Here is a 24340-nt window from a genome sequence, read left to right as displayed (position 1 = left end):
ATTAAATGAAATGTCAATTTCGAGTGCCACCAAAAAAAAGTGAGAGAGCATTTGAAAATCACTTAAAAGTGGCAAAAGAAGTTAGCTGATGCATTTCAAAGCGCAATTAAATAACGTTTTTTATGAAAAGTTTATTGGTACTTAAAAGTTGATTGCCCAATATAAACAATTGATCATTTGCAATTCAAATTAACATTCTTACTAGAACCGCTTGGCATGCAAATGTTCAAAATGTTGAATCATTTTCTATCTTTCTATCTAACTATCTATGTATCTATATATTTATCTGTCTGTCTGATAATCTTTCTATCTATCTATCTATACATCAATCACCCTATCTATCTATCTATCTATCTATCTATCTATCTATCTATCTATATATCAATCTCCCTATCTATCTATCTATCTATCTATCTATCTTTCTATCTATCTATCTATCTATCTATCTATCTATCTATCTATCTATCTATCTATCTATCTATCTATCAATCTATCTATCTATCTATCTATCTATCTATCTATCAATCTATCTATCTATCTATCTATCTATCTATCCATCCATCCATCTATCTATCTATATATCCATCTATCTCTAACTAGTAATATTTTATTAACACTGTCAGGAAACCAAGAAACTAGATTATAATTACCGATGATGGTTTACCCAATTAATGACTTCATTTGCTGGCAAACATCAAGCAATTCCATTTAAAGGCCAAACTCTAAGTCAAATGCACCAACAATTCGCATAGTTTGCCATGTGGCCATTTATGCAAAATAGATTTACAGATTTGCATCGGGTTCAGGTGGCATAATTGATATTAATTTTGTAATTAAAACGTAAACCGATTGAAGGAGGAAGAAGAAGAAGAAGGGCGTTGGCAAATTGTGCAATAATTCGCAGTACAAAACATTTCAATTGAACAATAATCAAATATGGTAACAAATCGCAGGGCGAACAAACGAAATTGTCAAACATTCCGACGTATCTGACACTTGACATAAACTGGCAGATATGTAAATCTGCATGTATAAACGCCAATTGGATGGCCTAATTTATGCATATTTGATGAAGCGCATTTTGTAATGAATATTGCAATAATCGATCGCCCATATTGGGTTTCGTTTAATTGAATTACCGTTTTTGTTGCAAGACTCGGCGGCCAAATTGTTGGAAAAATTGCAATCCGAAAATCGAAAGTCTCACTCTTCTTTTTGTTTTTTGTTTTCTGTTTATTTTTTTTCCAGCCAGCAAATGCAGCGGAGCATTAAAATTGCCTTTTAATTATCACGAACTAAAGATACACAAGCTGCAAATACAAAAAAAAAAAAGAAACAAACACATACTCTGCATAAATGCATAAATTGCCTAAGCATGAACAGAAAAATGATGAAAATGTATGAAGAGGATATCTTTGTGATTAAAAATTTGCGATTTGAATATTACAATTTGATTGATTACAATTTCGCTGCGCAGTTCAATTCAAGATCGTCTTTGGCTGGGGAAAACCACCTTATGAAAACGTAGTAAAAATATTAGAGTATTTTATATTTCGTTGCCTTGATTTTCCACAAAATTGGCGACAAACTCATTGGGATTACTTAGATGGGGCTCAGCTCTTTAAGGCGTCCAAATATGTTTTGGCTGGCTCACTTGACAGCTGTCAGCTTCAACTTTTGCCCCCATAATCCCCTCTTTTTTTTTTTTTTGTTTTTTTTTACCTGTCTCACCTGTGTTTTTGCCTTATTATTTTCTTTTTTTTTTTTTGCACTTCATCAAGTTGCGTTGAGCCAGAGGAGAAGGAAACTAAATGCGCAAACACATGTTCCCCATTCACTTGCGACACGGCAGCTCTGTTGCGAGTTTGAGTGTGCACTGGAATAAAAAAAGTGCACCAATATGTTAGCAAATGAAAAAGAGCAAAAGAGCTTAGAAATAATATATAAAAGATGTGGTTATGTCGTAATATACTTCCTAATTAGAGCTGCAGTGCAAATGAGTTTACGCTTGTTTTTTCGGAATCTACACTGATTTCTCTCGGTGCACTTGTGTGCTTGTCGATGTTCTAATGTATGTATTTGCATCTATTAGTGTGCGTGCCAGGATAGCCAGGATAGCCAGGCGACTACAACAGCAGCAAATAGCTAAACAAAAAGTTTTGGCTTTAGTTTTTGCATTCGGCTTCGGATTTGGCCTATGGCCATAACGAGATGGCCGATAGGAACGGGTTGAGGGGGTTGTGGAGGGGGGTATTTCTGATTTGGGGGATGTCGAGATAAAAGTTAAAGCCAGCACACAAGTGTGAAGTATAACTTGGGGCCATAGGAGCAAGCATTCAGATAATTGCACTTAAAACACTGTGTTGCCCATTATTAATGTGAATATATAAAAAAGGCAGTTAACATTCAGCAAATTATAGAAATTACGTGAAAGTTGGGCAAACATTTGGCCAGCTGTTTTCAGGATCCATCTCTTTCAGCCTTCTCATTACTCTTCGGCTTTTACCCATTTTCTCCGTTTTCCCAAACTCCATTTCCCCCACTCTCTTCGCTTCGAGATTCCCATAATTCTCTGCTGGCTCCCAGGAGGCTAAGGGCATCCAGTGCTTCGTCAGGAACTTTCGTTCGCTTGACAACCCTACAGACAAAATGGCTTAGTGTAACACTTCCGTTTCCTGCCTCTCACACACACACACACACACACTGACGAAGAGAGGGTCTCATTTGATTAATGGTTTTTTGTGCCTTTTCCTGCTCCATTCCGGCCGCCTCGTTTATGGGACAAGTTTACAGCACTGAGGATCCATTGGAAATGCGTGTTATTATTTAATGCCCCAAAGCTGACGAGCTGCGGCCGGCGAGCGATGTGCCCAAGTGAGCCAGAGTCCTCAAACTATCTATGATTCTATTCCATTCGAGCTGAAAAAATAATATAACCCGCTTAGTCTGCAGCATAGAGCGAGAGATGGCCACGTTTTTCCCGCTGATTAGTTTTGGGAATTCCCATCGCCTTGGCTGTCAAACATTTTGAATGGGGTATGGGCCTGCTTTTGGCCTCGCTTTGGCCTCGTTTTTGGCCAGCATCTGCCATAACTCACATATTTCCCCAACCGAACCGACTGCAGTCGCATTCATGCATAAATTATGCCACACTGCGTATACGCAATGTCTGACACCATAAAAATACGAATAGTACCCACGGACTAGACAAAAGCGAAGATGACACAATTCGGGCACTTGGCCAAAAGTCTAAATTCACGCCGATTGAGGTGAACTCCGGCTCACTGGCAGCTCATCCGTAACCGAACCCGGAAAAGCCAGGCAAATCCTAAGGTTGATGGCAAACAGCGAGCTTTCCACTGAGTGCACTGAGAGGAAACTGTAGGACGTGAAAGCATCACGTATCAATGAGCCAATTTCATTAGAAATGAAGTCATCATTTCTAGGAAGTTGTAGTTAATGGTTTTCAGTGCAGCCACGTGCTCGGCAGGGAATCATTGGAGCTCGGCGCTCTTTGTGCCAAATAGCTAATGGCCAATGGCGAGAAACGGCGTGAGATCGAAATTTGCTGGAATGCAAATCAAATTAGACACACAGCAGAGGACTCCTGCGACTCCTGCGATTCCTGCGACTGGCGGAGCTCAAAGGCCGGATGCTTTTAATCAAAACAGCAATGCAGTTGGCCCACGGCCATCGGCAAGTGGAAAATATGCTGCAGCTGGCCTAAGGCCCATGGAATCGACACACGGTTGTTGCAACAGCAGCATTTTCCACTTTTCTTTCGCTTTTCATGCCCTCTGTGCAGCGCCTTTCTGCGGCATTCTCCTTTCAGCTCTCGACGAGCTTGATTGCATTGACCAAAGGATAAGACCAATTGGCGCCACCTGACGCTCACAAGTCGCGGATTCCTTGTCTCGACTTTGTTCCTCGTCCTTCGTCCTTTATATCTTCCCTAACATCTCCCTTACTCTTTGGTTGCGCTTAATTGCCCGGCAGAGTAGGAAACATTTGTGATCCGCCAAGTGACTTAGTGCTCACTCCTTTTTTGCCAGTGAAATGGATAGCATATGCTTATATTAATTAAATTAAATTAGTAAATACCGTTAGCTTTGGCATAGTAAATGCTGGAAAAAGAGTATTTACATTGCTGTGCCACGAAGGATAACTGCTTGCCGCCCGTGTGTCCTGTATCATAGGCGCAAAGCCAACGGAGGGGTGAAAACGGATGAGCAGAAGAGGAATTTGCAACTATTACCCTAACGAGCAACAAGGTGCCACGCCCCCCACCAACAGCCCCAGCCCCTTTTGGCTGGCTTTGAGTGCCGTTCATTTGCAAAGCAATGCCAGCTTTCTGCCCACTTCCGGCGCCACTCCACCCACTTGCAACAACACTTCCGGTTCGCTCCTGCAGCAACTTCCGCTTGTCCAGGACATTCTTATCAGCGTCGCACGTTTTTATCATAAATTTTACACTTCGCTTGCAATTTTTTGTGGGCAGCAGCAACGAAATCTTTACTTTTTTTTTTTTTTTGCTTTTTTTGGTAAGCGCATAAAACGCCAGACGACCCCATTGGATTTGGAGACTCAAACGGCTCTTGTTGAGTTCTGTGCCCCATTAAAATACTTTATGGGGCGGGTAAGGTTATGGGCACATTACGTAATACTGCTGCTGCTGCTCCTCCTCCTCCTTCTCCCCGCCATTTATTGTTTATCAATTTTACGAGGGTGGCCATAAACGCGGCACGGTTTGTAGTGATTTAAAGCGAAACATCGCAAGCAATTTTCTCTAACAATATACAATGTCATTACTTTAGATTGCCGCCCTTCTTTTGGCAGTCTATTCAGTTTAGTTTTAAAGTTATGCCGTCTTTAAAGTCATACAAATATAGCAGTCATACATATTCAATGGCAGTTATTTTGTATAGTTATCGTTTTGTTTCTGATTTTTTAGCCACTTTTTTTTGTGCAAATATTAGTTAATCCTTGTACGATTTCAGTGGCCACAATTGAAGTCCTCAAACTGCAGACTGATTTGTGTTTGTTTAATGAAAACTGTTTAATGAAAAAACACTGCATGTCTGAGTGCACACTGAGCCTTCCGCAACCATTGGCAACTTTTGGCTGTAGGCAATTTATGGATTTTATTCGTTGCACGGCTTACTGCCGTTGGTCCCTTTGTATTGGCCATATTTTTGCTTTTTTTTTCTCTTTTTTTTGATTGCCCACCTTGGTTCGACCTCAACCCACTAGCTGATTGGCGTAATGACGATGATTATTGGCCCACTTTACAGGATGGGCAAAAAAAAAAAAAGGGGCTGCGCGCACGTTGCGTATACGCAATGTCTGCCATTCAACTCGAATGATCATTGCTCTGCGGCGAACGGACACTTGTGCAAATGAAGTGTGTACACAAAGTATCATTCACGCTATCATTGACACCAAACAAGAGGGGTGGTGTGGGCAATGGGAAATGCCATTGCAGGGGGGCTTCACTGTGGCAACGGGAGCAGCAGTAAAAACAAGTTTGTTAACGCAGTCAAAAGTTGTTTGGCATTCGAAATGTTGAGATTCCCTTTTATTTTTGCATCGTGGACCAGTAAAATAAATTTTATTTTACGCACACAGTGAGTTGGGCAATGCAGTTTGCATTCATTCATACATCTCATATCCAGCATTAAATTGTTCTTATTTTTTTTTTTTTTTTTTTGATTATTTTTTGTTATTTTTGGTTTCAAGAGCATTTTGTTTGTATGCTTTTGTGTCTTTTGCGAATGCACAAATATTGTGGCGAAAAAGTCAATATAAAAATGACCAAAAATATTGCATTCGATTCGAAAAATGTGAAGCTCTTGTAATAAACAAGTGCATTCCGGTGTATTTTGCTACATTTTGTAGCAATTAATGCTCCACCAATCTCGTTTGTTTGTTCTTTTCTACAGAAAAAATAAAGAAAATCTTTACGTACATGTTTATGCATTTGCTGCAATGAAATATATCTGTATTTGCACAGCAAATTCGTTTTTTTTTTTTGTGTGTGTAAAATTTATGATTATGCAGCTGAAGAGGCGCCAGAGCGAGAAGGGGCGATAGGGAGAGAGCGAGAGGGAGAGAGCGAGAGAGGGAGAGAGTATAATGTATGTAAGTGCCGCCAGCTTTTTTGCAGCCATTATTGCCACGCCCCCTGAGTGGCCGCCCCTTTGGCAGCAGCCACAGCAAAGTGCAATTTTCGCAGCCACTTTTATTGCATAGATATTAAAAAATGCAATAACCCCCCCCCCCCCCCCCACCACCCGTCCCGCAAAAAGGCAGATCATCTCCATCATTAACATCGCTATCCGCATTTAATTGAAAAGTGAAATTGATTTCTTCATTGGCTTTCTTCGGCGATAGCGAAAGAAAATGGTTTTGTTTCTCGTTTTCGACTTGTGCATCAATTATGGTAAAAATCATATTTTTGATTTCTGCACGCAGACACTTTGCACTCATTATTTGCCATTTTCTTTTGTTTTAATTGCCGCATTTCTTTCGGATTTTTTCCTATTATTTTATTTTATTTTATTTTTTTTGCTTTTATGCTTTTTGTTGTTTTCATGTTCGCTGTGCGTTTGCTGTGGCCATTTCCATTTGTGGCCACAATTATTTCCATGGAATATTAAAATGATACATGCCTCTACAACTCGAAATGCTACGCTTTTCTCTTGTTTTATTTTCATGCCGAGCATTTCGGTGCTTAAAAATTCCATTAACTTGCACCAGCAACAAATTCGTACACCAAATTGCGCAAAAGTCTTGAAGTTGAATCTCTTGTAGTGGAAACAAGCAGCTGAAGGACTTGCAATATATATAATGATTATTAAATGTTTAGTTTAAAGCTATGGTAGCTACTACTTTACTTTGGCGAAAAACTAAACGACTTGGTGACAAGCAATAAAGCAACTATGTATTTATTTGCCAAATTCCCCCCATATTCGAAGCACATACAGATGTTCCCCCATGTGTCCTGACACTTGAGAACAACTTGAATTTATTTGCGCTCCACTCACTCGTACCAAAAATGTTTTTCTTTCAGTGGTGCAGGACCAAAACATTTGCAACTGGTGTGGAGGCGAGTAGACGTACCCAGAAACCAGAATCCAGCAACCAGAGACAGCAAAACACAGCGACAACCAAAGTGTTGCATACTTGGCACAAATAGAATAGCGTGCGCGAGGATACGGATAAGGATACGACTATACGTAGATACACAGATACGTAGATACACAGATACGTAGATACACAGATACGCAGATTTACAGATACGTAGATACACAGATACGTAGATTTACAGATACGTAGATACAAAGATACGTAGATACACAGATACACAGATACGCAGATACAGATACAGATATATATCCGCCACACTCCATAGACGCAGAGTAGCGGCAAAATGCCGTCGTCAGCAATAAATAAAGCAATCCAAATGCTGGCAATCGTTCTCTGTTGCTGCTGCATGGTGCATGGACAACAGCAGCAGCAGCAGCAGCAGCAGCAACAACAGCAGCAACAACCACAACAGCAGCAACACTTGAAGTACCAGCAATTGCAATACCAAATGCAGCAGCAATATGAATACCAGCAGCAGCAGCACTACCAGCAGCAGTTTCAGCAGCAGCAGCAGCAGCAACAGATGCAACAGCAGCAGATGCAACAGCAGCAGCAACAACAGCAACAACAGCAGATGCAACAGCAGCAGCAACAACAGCAGCAACAACAGCAGGTGGAGCACATGGACTTGCTGTCCACTCAACCAACTCAGGTGAGTGATAATCTGGCCATCACAATTTATAACAATTATTATGGCGAAAAGTGCACAGTTTGGTTTTAAGATCGCAAAAGTAAAGCCGACATCCAGCTCATTTAGTAATTAATTGAATTTCGAGTGCCAGCCAGCCAGAGTTGCCACAGCTGCCGCACATCTGACTGTCTCTCTCTATCTATATCTCTCTCTCTCCCTTTCGCATTGGTGGCAAATTGAATTTGATTTGAGTTCTTCTTCGAAAGCAGCAGCTGCAAGTGCTTAAAAACCAAATCCCCAATTGCCAACTTTTCGTTTTCCCAGACCGGCTTTTCCAGCAGATTGGCCCACAGCCAGGGGTAGTGAACCTCAAGTTCAATAAGCTGATTAACTGAATGAAATCAGCAATGAAAATGAAATAGAAAGTGCCTTCAGCTTTTTGGCTTCGCCTCTTTTGTTGCGTCAAACCACCAAGGCAACCAATGCCAACCAACTGATACCCCCTAGTCGACCAAAGTTGCCAAAGTTGCCACCCCAGACGTAACCACTTCTGGCAATTTGCGGCTGTTAAATGATTAATTTGTTTTTGATAGACTTTAAGTTATATTTAATTAGCAGCGCAAGGAAGGAAAGAAAGAAAGCAAGCAAATGGAATAGGAAAAGGAACGAAACTTTTCCTCAGAGGAAGCTTGCATTTGGAATGAGTTGGCAGCCCAGTTGGTTGATTGTGTAACAGTCCGGCCAGATTAAGTTTAGCATTGGATAAGAGTTAATTGATAAGCACACACAATGCTAACTAGCTTTATTTCTTACCTAAAAGTATCTTTGGTCAGCTCATAAGACAGTGTGGCAGCCCATCATATCATACGACAGTCTGGCAGCTCTGTTAGTGCAGTTTTCAGCTTCAAGGAGCAACAGAATATCAAAATATTTGGACACTTATGCACACATTTGCAGCTATTTCAATTGGCGTGTCTGTCGTGCTTCGTTTTTTTTTTTATTTTTTTGCAAAAGTCCACTGCTTGCGGGGGTGACAACCCTGGCTGCGGCAAGCCTGTTAATTTCACACACGATTTGCTGCTTAGTTTTTGCACTTTCCACACTCCTGTCAACTCACTTCTCACAGCCTTGACTGCCGCCCCTCCACCCAAAACCCAAACAACCGCCCCCTTTTTGGACAAAAGGCGCGCCAAGCTTTTGTGAGGGGCACGACCACCGACTTTTCATCCCACCGCAACCCTGAAACCCCAACCCCCCCCTCCGCTCCCCTTCCACTCTCTTTTTCCGTCATTCCGCTGAAACTGAAAGCCAGAGCTCTAAACCAACTTTGCAGGACAAAACGTGGCAGCGTTTTGTAGATTTTTAAGTCCCATAAATTTTAAGTGTCAATATATAAAACCGCATATGTGCGGGGCCAACAATGGATGCGCCACATGGCGGGGGTCGCGGGGCGGAGGGCGTGGCCAAGGAGGGGCAAGGAATTGCTACGAGTCGAAATTCATAAATTCAAGCGTGTACGAAACGAAATGGTAAAATAAAATGCAACCAGCAGAAGAAAAAGCAGGAGCAGTTTTGGCTTGGATTGCGAATGGCCTAGAGATGGCACATTCCATGCAGCTATCAAGAATGACTATCGAAAACTTGGTTATCGACTCAGCGTTATACAATCGATGCAATTGCATTTTTAGAAGTAAGAAAAACTAACAATAAATAGGTGTGATTTAACTATATAAACTAATCTATAAAACTGATAATTATTTGACCAAACAAGAAAGCTGCTTGGACAATAACTAAAATCAATGATATTAATAATTTTTTTTGTGGCTATCGCGTTGCCACAGGACATCGCCGATGTCCTGCCACACGTGTCACGTGGCCATCCCTGGGGAGCCACACATAAATTATATGAATGAGGTTTTTTGCTTTATAGTTGCGCGTTCCGTGTCTGTGGCCGAGGGCCATGGCCATTTGGGGCAAGCTCTCTGCTCTCTGCTCCTGCCCCTGACCATGCCCCCCTTGCCCTCACCCCCTCCTGTTCCGCCCCACTAATCCCCCAGCTCCATGTGGCTTTTATTTTATTGCAAACTTCAAATAAAAACAGCGGCAAAAAGTTGTTAAAAGAAGCGAGCCAAAGAAAAAACCCAAAAACCAAAGCGACGGGAAAGCAGCACGAGAGCAAAGTGGATATATATTGTATGAAATAAAAAACAGCATCAACAATGCAAGTACACTGATCCGGGGACCACCGACTTGCCACGAATATCCTTGAAACTCACTGCCGAAACTCACTTGCCACAAAGGAAACCAAGATGCAGGGTAAGGGTGTAAAGGGGGGGGCAATCAAATCAATTTCATTCTGCACTCCAGTCCATCGAGTCCATCCATGACCGCATCAAAATCGCCAGCGAGCAGTTGAATGTGTGGCATTTAATAATCGATGGGTTCATCAATCAAGGTCCACTGTCTAGGCTTCATTTTTCATTCGGTTTTCGAATGAGTTGACACAAATAGCAAACAGCTTAAAATTCAATAAAATTGCCACATTCTTAAGCGATTGATTTATCGCAAGTGGCCGGTGCACGTGATGGGGTGGTAATTTCTTTAAATTCAATACAATTTTAATGCTGTGTAACAATTGATTTATGGGGTATATATACTGGTTTAATTCCTTGAACAAATTCATAAAAATAGTTCGAATTTTGCTTTTAAATTCATGCACATATTAAAGAGAGAGAGAGGAAAAGCCATAAACACAATGATGGTGGAATTATGAAGATTTTCGCAGCACTCGTGGCAAATTATGTTGAAATTGTAATTACAAATTTTGTAGCATACTTATTAGGGCCAGCAGCTGAGACATCCACTAAAAGGAGGCGGTGGCTGGTGGAAAATGGGCGTGGAAAATGGAAAAAGAGCAGGTTGCGGGAAAACCCCGTTGAGACGCCGTGTCAGTCAGTGGCAAAGCTGAAAATCGCTAAAGATTAATGATGCAAAAAATTGAGCATCATTAAAGAAAGTGAAAATGGAATTAAGTGCAGCAGCAAGAGGATGGAGCAAGTGGGTCGGCGAGGGGGGAGGTGGTGATGCAGGCATCAGGGAAGTGGAAAAATCTACAAAAAAAAAAAGAAACACACACACACACATGAAAGAGATGGGGCCAAAGTACGTGCAACACGCAAGGCGGAAGAAAATGGCGGCATAAAACTTAACTACAATAAGCAGCCAAAAACGAGCTGACAACAACAACATCAAATACTACAGCAACTACAAAGATTCGCAGCCACGGAAAAAAAGCATAAATATATGTATATGATATCAATCAGCATTAAAATTGTTTGTTTGCTTTCATTTTCAATATATTTGTATTCATTAAAAAATATGCTCAGTAATGAACTATTTTCTATAACAGCCACATAAATGAATGCATAATTTTAATTGAATTGATTTATTATGAGCTAGGTTTTTGCTGCCATAACTCGTAATTATATTTACGACTTTTCAACGAGTAGTGCACTCTAGTTTTCTCGCTGTGTGCGTGGGCGTGACCTCGAGGGTCTATCTGTGTAGCAAGTAGTTAGGCCAAGTGCCACGTACGTGCAGCGGAAACGGAAATGGCAAGTGCCGTCACTGAAACGCCCTCTGTTGGTGGGCAGAAGCATTAGAGGAGGCGCTCGCCCGGGGAATCCCCGCTAATGTCTTGAGTCAGTGTGGCACGTTGTCTCCGCTGAGCGCCGTTGCACAACCGCCAAAATGCCCCTAAAACGTTCCCTAATCCACCCTCCCCCCCCCAAATCCACCCCTCCCCCCTCCCCCCTTAGACAGCGAAACGAGGACAACAACAAGTTGGCCAGTTATGGCTCATGGGCCGAATGAAACACTTCATAAACTGCGGACAAGTTCGGAATTTTCACACATCCTAGAGGGAATCTGCCCCATCGATTTGGCTACCAAGTATTTCAGTTCAGTTTTGTCCGAACTTTCAAGTAAATAAGTTTAGAAATCAGTGCCATAAAAGAATATAGCTTTCAAGTAAATAAGTTTACAAATTATTGCCATAAAAGAATATAGCTTTCAAGTAAATAAGTTTAGAAATAATTACCATAAAAGAATATAGCTTAATATATATTAAGGTTATAATTAGAATATAATATAGGTTATAATTAGAATTAAAGGTTATTCGACACTGTCTTTTTTTGATATTTTAATCAGAAATTCCATGGCCCGTTTCGCAACGATTATAATTAAAGCGGCCCTAAATGGTAAATTATATGCCATTTTACCTGTCGAACCCGCAGACCTGAATGTGATATTTTCACCCCTCCCCCCCGAAAGCATTTTTAACCTCGAGCAAAGGAGAGGAAATTGGGAAATTCTAAAGCCAAAATGAAAATGTCTGTCTGGAGGCATTAGACAACAACTTAGTGGGCTGCGGTGGTGGGTGTATAAGTTTTCCAGTTTTCCAGTTTTCCCACTCTATGCTTGCAACCGCAACGCGAATATTTTGTTACGCAAGCCGCAGAAAGAGATAGCTGTTAGCCGCAGAAAGAGATGGCAGCATAGAATGGGGCATGCCGAAAAATAATTAGCGCGTTGTGCTTATAAGTTTCCGTTTACAAGCGTTTTACGTGCTAAACGGAAAAGGGGGGGGAGGGGGAAAGCAAACCGAAACCAGTGAAAATGGGTGTGGGAAATGTGTTGGAAATGGGCTTCACTGCTGGATGAGATTACAGCTTTGATATATTAATGAACTGCCACGGGGGGGAAGGAGGTGCAGAGGGGGCAGCATCCGGAACACGCGCATTTCCATTGATGTTTTCCCACTTTGAGGAAGGTTAATCTATTTACAAACGCAGCAGCTAAGCGATTCAATTATTAATGCATTTAAATTGATTTGTGACAATTTTTGGTTTTCTTTTGCTTTTCGTTTAAATCAATATCTAAAAAAAAGGGCACTGCTGGGCCAATAAAGCGCAAATTTTTAAGCAATTAGGGCAACTTTCCGACACAATGCTTTAAAAAATAAAAAATTCGGAAAAAACCATACCAATTTGCGGTTTTCGCTATAAACTTACCGCGAAATAGTTGCAACCAAAACAAAAAAAAAATATGCTGAAAAATAAACCAAAAAAAGAAAAACACACAAAACAACAAACAAAAATCCTTTGACTTTGTTTGCCCAAAGTTGTTGCATTGAAAGGGGGCGGCGAGGGCGGGGGCGGTTGTTTTTTTTGGGCAAACAACGGCAGTAGAAGCCAGCACGAATATGCAAAAATAAAATAAAAAGTTGATTTTGTTGTTTTATAGTTTCGCATATGAAAACACTGGGCCGGGCCAAAAAGCAGCGGCTGCCGGTGGCATGTGATAAGCGCCACTAAAGCCCTATAAGCTTACGCCATTACAGCAACATCAGCAGCCGGCAACCAGCAACTGGCAACCAGCAGCCAGCAGCCAGCAGCCAGCAACTTGCAACATCGGCAATGGGGCAAGCAGCAACTTGCTGCCCCAAAAAGTAGGCAACAAACACAAGAAGCGGCAGCAGGATTAAGTGCAACTCGGCGAAGCGAAGCGATGAATGATGATGAGGGGCGGGGAAAGGGGAAAGCTGCGATGAAATGCCAAAATATGTCAGTACTAATGCGACTAATGCGATAGGAAAACTCCAAAATGCGGCTGTCTGACAAGTATTAAATAATGCTCTTTAAAGCTAATTATCCTTTCAGGCTTAAGGACGCGCAAGGAACTGAAAAATTAGCACGAAAATCTATGGAAAATTATTCAAGCTAATGGAAATATTTTAATATAGCTTTCCCTGCGAAGTACACACGTAGTCAAATGGAAATCCTAATGTCTATTTACTACTACTATTACTACTACTATTGTTCATAGCCTGTTTGCTGATTTTCTGCTGATTTTCTGCTGATTTTTTGCTGATTTTTTGCTGATTTTTTTGCTGATTTTTTTTGCTGATTTTCTACTGATGATTTTCAGATGATTTTCAGATGATTTTCAGATGATTTTCTGCCGATTTTTTGCTGGTGTATTTGCCTTTCAATGCGATCCCCGCATAATTAGCTCATTTCGAATGCATTTGAATGGATTTCCCTCGATTCGGTTACAAAATGTGATGGTGTGTATTTGCATTGTTTTCACTGACACAATCACGTACATGAGAGCATGTGTGTGTGTGTAGGGAGTATCCTTGGAAAAATGGTCGCCAATTGAGCGGTTTGTTTGCCTGCTCCATCCACTCGGAAAAATCACAGGTCCTTTGTATTCGGCTGACATTTCCCCAACTCTGGAAAAACACACCCAAATAAATAAAGTAGCTTGCAAATGAGTTTAGGAAAAATCTGCATAATAGGTAACACATACCATTTCCGGCACTGCTTCATTAGCGCAAAATTAGTTGTGAATCCTTTTGAATTATTACTATCCTGGCAGACGGACATTTGTTTGAATATTTGAATATTTGCGTGCTGGCAAGTGCAACATTATTGCAACTAATTAAAATGAAATGCAAATATTTAATCAAATGAAAATTCACTGCATCTAGCTCGGCTAAAATTGATTACATTTTTGGTTGCGTACAACAAAAAAAAAAAAGAAAAAAGCGAATAAAATGAATTAAATTACAAGTGAATGGTTGGTAAGCCAAAAAGAGTTTGGTTACGCCAAATGTGCAATGTTAATGTTTCTATGTGCAATTTGCAATTTCCAATAGTTTATGCCAATTTACAGACACTTTTCATTGCAGTCACTTGCAATGCACGTAAGTTACAAATCGGCATAAAGCAAAATGTTACAAAATAATAGTTTAAAAATAAAAATTGTATATTTTTCTCATTTTCAAACATTGTACATTGTTTTAATATCAATTTCATTTGAATCGAAATATTCATGCGCGGCGATCTTTTCGCTATGCAACAGCAGCACATCCGATTTTAATGGAACCTACGGGATGCGCCGCTCTTGCGATTTCCCAGAATGTTTTCCCATTTTCCTCACCCCCTGCAGTCACCCAACCCCCTCTCTCACTCCAACGAGCTAGGCGTCCATTTAAATGTTGGTCAAAACCCCGCTGCAGCTTTCCTTCTGGGCGGAAAATGGGGTGGCGAAGCGGAAGGATATCTTGTTCGCACGCCATTACACACTACAGATCTCTCTCTGTGTGTTTGTGTGTGTGTGTGTGTGCTTGAGTGTGTGTGTCTGCGAGTGTGTGTGTGCTTGAGTGTGTGTGTCTGAGTGTGTGTGCGAATGCAATTCGATTGCACACGCTCGAGTGGGCGACAAGCGTAAAAATGCAAATATTTACAAATATGAGAACGAGACCAGAAATTGCCATTGCAAAAAGGCGGGGACTTTCAACCAATTTCCACCACCCCCCTATTTCCACCCCCCCCCCCCCCATTTTCCACTCCACTTTTGTTATCATTGCGGCTGCCAGTTTGAATTTCGGTTTTGTCAACTGGCAACTACAAACAGCATTGTAGCAATTTGCAATTTAAACACAATTTACCGACAAACTATTTGGCATATGAAACATAGAATATTCCGACTCTAAAGTGGCGGAAAAGCGAGACATCAGCTCAAGTCGTGGCTCGAATCATTCGATTTTCCACACACACATGTTAATCGCAAAAGACCAAAGCCCCGCGGAGAACTTGCAACTGCCACAAAATGTGGCATTAATGTGCAGCTATTATCTGCACCGAAATTATTGAAAAATTATAAACGCATTTGCGGGATTAAATGCTAGAGTAACTAAATTCAAGTACTACCACAGATCACTTCACATTTAGCAGTACTTTGTTTGAAAGAATGTTATGCTCTTGCAATTCAAACTAAAGTATTTCTTTTTAAATGCCTGAAAACACACACTTCTTTTCTCTCTGTGCAGCAGTGCGATGTGCGTCCGCTGGCAGCTCGTATTTATATAGTGATATCGTCGACATGTTGTCTTGTAATTAAATTTCCTGTCGCTACGCCCATGGGAGCACGCAGTGGGCAGCCCCCAACCATGACCTATGACCTGGAAGGGGGGGTATGAGGTAAGGGGGAGTGGGAAAAAGCACACACGCTGCGCCTGTGAGGCGGTGAGAAGTAACGCATCATCGGCAAATATCGCTCATGCGCCCCGTAAACTGTTTTAAACTGCATGACACTTGATTTCACTTGACTTAAGGTGTTGCGGCGGCACTGAGTAAAAATAAAGTGGGCGAGTTTTCCACCCCACCCCCCGCTACCCGCGCACCAAGAGAAGAAGGTCAACAAGCTGCGGCCAAAGTTCAAGCTTGTGGGTTAAGCCAAGATTTATAAAGCCAACAGAAAGACGAGACGGCAACGGCAACTATTTGAGTTAGGGCCACGCACTGAATTATTGAATGGATTGGCCAATTGACAGGGAAAATGACTTTGTGTTCGCCCTGCCTCTGTGTGTGTATTTGTATGGGTGTGTGTGTGTGTGTGTGTGTGGGGGCTATTTGAGGTGTAATGAAGCGATTGCTCGCTGTAGTTACCGTCAGCATTTAGGGCCATCAATACGTAATTCCCGTTCTGATTCCCATTCCCGATTCTCAACTCCCCTTTCCCCTTTCCCCCTTCCCCTTCTCCATCTGATGGCTTTTGTCTCCGCCCGCAATTTGTCAATAATTGCTCAAGTCGAATCGAATCGAATCGTATCGAATTGAATCGAATCGAATTGAATGGAACAGGGGTGCGGCCAGCGTGTCTGCATGATTCATGAGTGCCACATGATCGCCCTGACCCGAATCGCTTATTACTTAATAATTGTTCGCTTGTGCGGTCTAGACTGCAGTTCAACTTTTGTTCTTGCATTTGCTCATTTTTAATAGTCAAGTCTTGTGCCAACAGCTAATTGGCCGCATTCCCGATTTTAAATTCCAGGCGAAAAGTAGCAAATTAATCAACAGAAATAATTCCTCTTTTTTAGTTCGAGAAATATAAATACCTTAATTTAATTATTAAAAACTTATTATTCATCTATAAATGCGACAATTGCTTACATAGACAGAATATCAGTATGCAAGATGCAATAGAAACATAGAGCGAGACAGGTAGATGTCGAAGGAAAGGGACGGAGACAGCGCATTGCTTTTATCTGCCGAAGGAGGAAAAAAAGGCTGGAAGAAACACTTTAACCCACTGCCTCAATTAAAACCACAAAAACCCAAAAACCACTCAAAATGAGTGAGAGCGATGGCGATAGCCATCAGAGAGAGTGAAAGAGAGAGAGAGAGAGATGGCAGCTGAGGGGAGCAAAAGAGATAGCAAGAGATATGCAAAATGCATAGCATAATTTCCAGCGCCGAACGGAAGTTTAAGGCAAGCAACAACACACACACACACACACACACTCACACACACACACATTGACTGATCGATTTTCAATTGAAATTCAGTGGTTTCCTTTACACGGGGCACACGTTGTTTTCATGCTCCTCAACAAGATAAAAAGCCGTTGAACAGAACCAATTTCAAGAGTGAGGCGCCATTAATTAAAGCAATTAAATGGATTTCTCATTTAAATTCAATTGCAGCACCGTTCTACGTTCTACGTTGTTCCTTGTACGTTGTTCGTTCTACGTTGTTCGTTGTTCGTTCTACGTTGTTCGTTGTTCGTTGTTCGTTATCCTTCTGGTATGCTTATGGCCATCGTTGGATTGTGTGAACTCTTGCTGTTTTGGCCAGGCCGTAAAAACTTCCTCTTCCCATTGGACACGTGCTTTGAGACGAAAACTTTTTTATTGCCCATGCAAACGATCTGGCCGAGAAAAGTACTAACGAAACCAGAGCCAAACAAACGCAGGCAGAAGCAAGGACAATAACGGAAGTAGTAAACAGGACTCGCATTGACATTTAAATGCCGCATTAAATTGCAATGGCCCGAAATGGTTGAAAAGTTTTCGAAAAAAAAAAACACACTAACGAGCAGCAGCAATCATTTGTACTTGGAAACCATAGCATTTATATTAATTTGTGCTGTATTTAAACCCGAATAGAACTGCTTCCAGTCTCTAAAAGCTAGTAATTTAGATAGTATACAATAATTACTTAATATTGAATAACTCCCAGGATGAAATGAAATCCGATCTGAAGGCAAAAGCAGATGGCTGAAATGCGAAGATGGCAAATACAAGTTTTCAGTCACGTTCGTATGATTCCATTAAATATAGTTGCAATTGCTGGCGGAGCTTCTTAGTTTCCCAGCCTAAAATGGCTCCCCTGAGATCCTTCAATAAGGCAGACACACACACACACACCCACACACTCATTGGGGCATTATCCTGGCATTATCCTGCCCATTTGGTGCGTAATAAAATTGCGAATGCTTTAAATGCATTATGGCGAGTGTCATTAAGTACAGTTGTCCCCAAAAGTTGCGCCACCAAGAAATTGCGGGGCGTGTGCGATTGTAAAACATGCATTAATGTAGCCTACGTGTGCACACACACACACACACAGAGACAGACAACCGCAGTGGCACACGCACACAGCTGCACGTAGGAAAATTTTCAATTAATTTGCAGACCAAGATGCAAAGGCGAAACGAAACGAAACGAAAAATGGGGAAAATGTCGAGTGGAGTATCTTGCACTGACACCAGCAAACAATGCCAAAGATACGCTCATGTCGGATGTTGTCCTCCTGCCAACGCACGCACACATGCGTAAGGCACACGCACACACACAGACACACGCACACATACACATACATATGAGCTGTCAGAAATCTGCACTTCCGTCTTTTTGTCGATGGTCCGCCATTGCGGGGAAGTTGTGTGGTAAATGCATTTGCATCGTTGCATCGCCCACTTTTGCAACACCACCACCACCCCCTCACCTTGCCCCACTACCCCCCCACTTGTACGCCTGGTCAGCCATAATGAATATTCATATGATTAAGGGATTTACCCCGCCCGTAATTGAATTACCCCGAAAGAATTTCAAAATAAAAAACCCAATCGAAAATGACGCACAAAGTATTGGCCGTCGTAATGGGTTAATGAGTAAATTGCCAAGCCCATTGCTTGTTTATTACGCTGAAGGGATTCCCAGCTACCAAAAAAAACAACCAAAGTGAGTTGAAAAGTGAGTGTAAAAAGAGAGTTTTATTACAAACACTTTGAATTAACAAGCCAAAATGATATAAATATAAGAAACTTTATCAGCACCTCATATCATAATGCAGTTACAAAAACTATTCCGTTTTAAGCACAAACCTTGCAGCAATTTAATAGATGTGATTGCAAATGACCAGAGTTGCCAAGCGAATGAAACTGAACTGAAAAATAGATGATCGCTGCAGTTGCATTAGGGGATTCGCAATGGATTTCTCCACGAAAATTGGACAACGTTCGTTGTTGTTGTTGCCACCACACAAAAGTCCGATTGCGATGCCTGCCATCTGTGTGCAATCAGCATTAGCCACGCCCTCAGAGGCCTCTTTTTCCGACCCCGCATTTTCCGGGCACAGCAAAGGGGAGGGGGGGGAAGAAGGGGCTGTTTGGACAAAAGGATTCATAATTCGCACAGATACAGAGACACAAAAGGGAGGACATTAGCCGATGACCTGCTCAACAGCCAGCGATTACTTAACGGCCTGGCCCACATATTGTGTGTGTTGGCCCACATACATAGCTGGTGACAAATGTAAATTTGGATTTCGGATTTCGCATTTTGGCCAACTCTGTGCTCTCTCTCTCTCTCTCTCACTCTCTCTGTGCCCTGCTTTTGCCACATTCCATTCCGGAAAGTTTGCCTCTGTTCGATTTGCGGGGCGGTAATTGAAAAGCGTCCGTTGCTAATTGACTGGTCGAGTGACTGGCTGACATGCACACATGGAAACACTTTCCCACGCCCCCCCTTGCCACGCCCCTCTATTCCTGGTGACCGCCAGCGGATTGGTGACCCCGAAAGCAATCCCCTTGCCATGACACATTTAAAGTGCGCGATTACAAAAAAATGAGATAAAGTGCACTTGCACAAGGAAACAAAAATCAAGCTATTGTATACAAAAACTTGAAACAAACTCTAAGCATCAAGATTTGGACTAATTATGCCGTGCATATAAGGCTTCCTGCTAAATGACTTGGCCTGAGTGCTGAGTTTAAACGAGGTTTGGGAGCTTAGAATAATTCAGCTACGTCGTAGTCCAAAAATCAACTTCATTTCAAGTTCTGCTGGCAGGCAAAACATTTGCTCCACTCTCGGCTGATATGCGATGCGTATTTCCCTCGAGTCCTGCCAAAGCGATGAAAACTCTTAACCTCTCACACACTCACACACACACACGCACACAGTCAAAGAAACAGCAGCGGTGGTTAATATAGTTCTAATATATAATATTATATTTGATAATTAAAGGATCCTACGGCAGCTTCTCATTAATAGTTGTAATATCAATCACTTACATTATACGATTTAAAGCACACAGATTCATTTCACTGAAAGATCGCTCTGAATGCTTTATATCTATAGTACTTAAATGTATATCATTATCATTTAAAGTGTATCATTATATGGCGCATTATAGTGCTGCTGGAACATGTTGGCTTCTTGTGCTTTTTCTTGGCCTTTTCTGTTCGGTTCTGTTTTGGCTTTTGTGTCTGGACGGGTTTTTCTTTTTATTTTCTACTTCAGGGCTTCAGCTGCAAGCAATATTGAGTGGATTTTTTCCCTATTGTTTTCTGTACTGTTCTGGTTTTTACTTTTTTTTCCTTTTTTTTTCTTTTTTTCTTATTTTTTCTTATTTTTTCTTATTTTTTCTTTTTTTTCTTTTTTTTCTTTTTTTTCTTTTTTTCTTTTTTTTTTCTTTTTTTTTCTTTTCGGTTCGGCGTTTTTTCATTTCCTCTCCGTTTTTTCGTCCGCTCTGTTTCGTTTTCAGTGGATTGTCAGCAGTGAACGGACGCTGTTTCGAGGGTCAGGGGGGTGTTAGGAGGTGGTGGGGTCAAGGGTCAAGGGGGCTATCTGCTGGCATCTGCCAGAAGGCGTTAAGTGTTTGAATTTAGTTAGTGCAAAGGGTTTTCAGCTGGCTTCCTTTCCTTTCTTCTCAACTCTCTCCATCTCCATCTCTGTTTTCATCTCTATCTCCATCAATTGAATCAACTGCGATTTATTGTTATGGCATTCGGCACTCATCCAGTCAGTTATGCGGCTGTTTATGCCCTTTTTGCTACGAATTTCAAACTATACTATCATACTATCTTCTCAACGGGCGAACGTGGCGTATGCGTTATATTTGAACTCGGGTGTGCAATGAATTGCAGCTGCTCGATGGCCAGAATTGCTTTGATGACGGACTTTTCTTCTTCGACACGCTCGCCTCGAGAACTGCTTTATGCACAGAGAGAAATACATAGTTGTTGTGTTTTTTTTTGTACTAGAAATGGAGTTACATATGCAAAGTACGTTGTATACTCATTTAAGCAAGTTATTGGGTTAATTTCCTAGAATTTATTTAACTGCCTATTTAATTTAGCTGCTTTTATTTAGCTGCTTATTTAATTTAGCTGCTTTTATTTAGCTGCTTATTTAATTTAGCTGCTTTTATTTAACTTCTTATTTAATTTAGCTGCTTTTATTTAGCTGCTTATTTAATTTAGCTGCTTTTATTTAACTTCTTATTTAATTTAGCTGCTTTTATTTAACTTCTTATTTAATTTAGCTGCTTTTATTTAGCTGCTTATTTAATTTAGCTGCTTTTATTTAACTTCTTATTTAATTTAGCTGCTTTTATTTAACAGCTTATTTAATTTAGCTGCTTTTATTAAGCTGCTTATTTAATTTAGCTGCTTTTATTTAACTTCTTATTTAATTTAGCTGCTTTTATTTAACTGCATATTTCATTTTTGGTAAATTCTTAGCGCTGTGCATGTCTTCGTCGGTTTTATGTGCAATGGGAGATGAACTCATGCCAAGTCAGTGGGAATCATTGCGCAATTTAGCAGCTCGATGCACTTGGCGATGGCAAAATGCCCGCATCCATCATAGATGCACGCTTGATGCGAGTTGATGCGAGTTGATGCGAGAGTTGTGGCACAACTTGGAATCATGGCAACACCGATGCCAAGTGGCCAAACTGGATAAGCTAATGGCAGCCAAGGAAGCTGTGTGGCGAAACTGGGAAAACTGGGAGAACTGGGAGAACTGGTAAAGGTTATACCGAATCAGTGCGGTCGAGGGCATAACGCACGCAAATGGAGACACAAACCGGGCCTAAAGGAGAAAAGCGGCTAGAACGAGTGCAAAAACTATGCCGGAAATACGTGCTTAGCATGAAAACGCACAGCAACAACAACGGGTGACGGATGAGCAGACACAACCATAGAGAAACAGACACACACACACATAGAGAAACACACATGGAAACACACATGGAAACAGACACACACACACATGGAGGCTGTGCAGCATTACCACTACCAATGCACACCTCACACAGACGCAGACAGAGACGCACATGTGGCACATAAACCGCTTAACAATGCCACTTCCGCTTTTGGCATGCGGTTTACCCGCTCGTTGCTTCACTGTACAGTGGGTACCATCGCCATCGCCAGCACTCGCAAAATTCATCGAGGATTTGCCTCTTAATTCTTTCAAGCTTAAGCAACTGCAGCAGTGTACTTGAAGCCACATTCAAGTGAATCAAATGAATGAAACTCATACATTTATGCAGTGAATAAGTAATGGAAACAAGCATACTTTAAGTCAGTTTAATGCCAGCTTTCAAAACCCTAGTGATATGAGTTAGTTGAAAGCCTGTACATATATTTACATTTATATTGAAATATATATATTTATATTGAATTCAGACTCATGAGGCTATTAACTTTGGTAATAATGCATTTGGCATCCACAGTATCGTATTTTCTGTTCGGTTAGAGACGTCACTTGTTTTTGCCGCTGTCTTTCTTGTTTCTGCTATTGTTGTTGTTTATGTCGCACACACACACACACACGTGGAATTTTTGGGGCCAGCAAGAGCAGAGAATTTTCAGCATTTTCCACAAGTTGAGCCAGCCAGTTGTACCGCCTACCGCCTACAAAAGCAGTGGGATGTCAGTGGAAAATCGCCTCGGCTTATGCAATCGTTGTTGTCATTGTTTTCTGCTCACACTGCGCCTGAGTTTGGCTCATAAATAAGCATTTCTCATTTCTCATTTCTCGTTTCTCGTTTTTGTGTTTTTCGCTTTTCAGTTCGTCTCGATGTCAGAATTATTTCCAGTACATTAGTAACCGGAACGACAGCATCTGGCCAAGATTGTTTAGGCAGTTGATTGGGTTTTTTGGCTGCTGTTACATGGTTGTATGTTCCTACGCACACAGCTAATTAAATGCAATTAGAAAATTAGAAAATATTTAAGGTTTTCAAAAAGTGTAGTGTAAGGGAATGCTGGTGGCATTTAGTTGAACGCTTTTAAAGCCATAAATCTTGAATGCAATTTCCTTATTGCTAGGCCGCATCCATTTGACCCCTTTTTCCCTGATTTTGCAGCAGTCAGGAGGCAAAAACTTTTGCCCGACAGGCCACTGAATGTTTAATGAGCAAATATTTGAGCCAAACATTGAACCGAAGAGGAAACAGTGCCTTCTGCCTTCTGCCTTCTGCCTCATACCCTCGATTCCGTAAACAATAAGCAGATTGAAGCATTTCTGGCATAAATTATTCATAAGATCCACCACGCAGCACCACCACCCACCGCAATTTCTTAAATTCCCGAACACCACTTGAACTAATTCCCAAATATTAGCTGAACAAACTTCTTTGAAAACTTTCAAACGGTAGCTGTGTGTGTGTGTGTATGGAGTGTGTCTGTGTGTGGTTGCCCCAAAAGTGACCGGCAAAAATCAAAGTCAAAGGGAAAAAGAGCAGCCAACAACGTGCCACAGCAATGTCACCTCAACCGCAATGCCACATATGTGATTTTTAGCAATTAAGAAAACTGAAAATGCGAATCTCATGCGGGCTGCTAGATGGCCTACTAAATTATTAAACATTTGCTGTGGCAGGGAGCGGGAGAAGGGGGGGTGGGGGTGGGTGTGGAAAGTCGCCCCTGGAGCAAATATTTGCATGCAACACTTGCTTACATTAAACAAAGTTGAACACAGGTTGCAGCCACGCCCCCCTGCGCCCCCTTCATGGTCAGTGGTATACATGTGTGTATGAGTATGTGTGTGTGTGATTGTGTGTGTGTGTGTTGGTGGGTGGTATATGTTTATATCTGTGCGATAATTAAGCACACATTATGAACGCTCATCTGAGCTCCTCGTTTTCACGTATTTTCGCCAGTATAAACCAGTGCATACTCGTATTTATAGTAATATATACAAAAGTACATATGTATATAATAGGATAGCTGTGCTGTTTGAATTTTCTTCTTTTTATAATTTTATAATTTTATAGTTCGTAGTAGTGGTATAAACTCCATTAAAGTAGCTCCCTAAAAATGTATATAATATAGTAATATATACAAAAGTACATATGTATGTAGGATTGCTGTGCTGTTTGAATTTTCTTCTTTTTATAATTTTATAATTTTAT

General features: G+C 41.2%; 1 protein-coding gene across 1 annotated transcript in view; it reads left to right on the top strand.

The window, feature by feature from the left end:
* The window catches only part of LOC6525480 (serine-rich adhesin for platelets), a 63523-nt gene that overhangs the window by 2468 nt on the left and 36715 nt on the right, over positions 1-24340 (top strand). The window contains exon 3 of the mRNA XM_039370719.2: positions 7070-7798. Coding sequence (XP_039226653.1) covers positions 7430-7798 — 369 coding nt within the window. The 5' untranslated portion in view covers positions 7070-7429. The remainder of the gene's footprint in view (positions 1-7069; positions 7799-24340) is intronic.

Source organism: Drosophila yakuba, chromosome X (genome assembly GCF_016746365.2).
Source record: "Drosophila yakuba strain Tai18E2 chromosome X, Prin_Dyak_Tai18E2_2.1, whole genome shotgun sequence".
NCBI lineage: Eukaryota > Metazoa > Arthropoda > Insecta > Diptera > Drosophilidae > Drosophila > Drosophila yakuba.
Note: the sequence above shows the minus strand (reverse complement) of the source record. Positions and strands in the feature narration are given on the sequence as shown.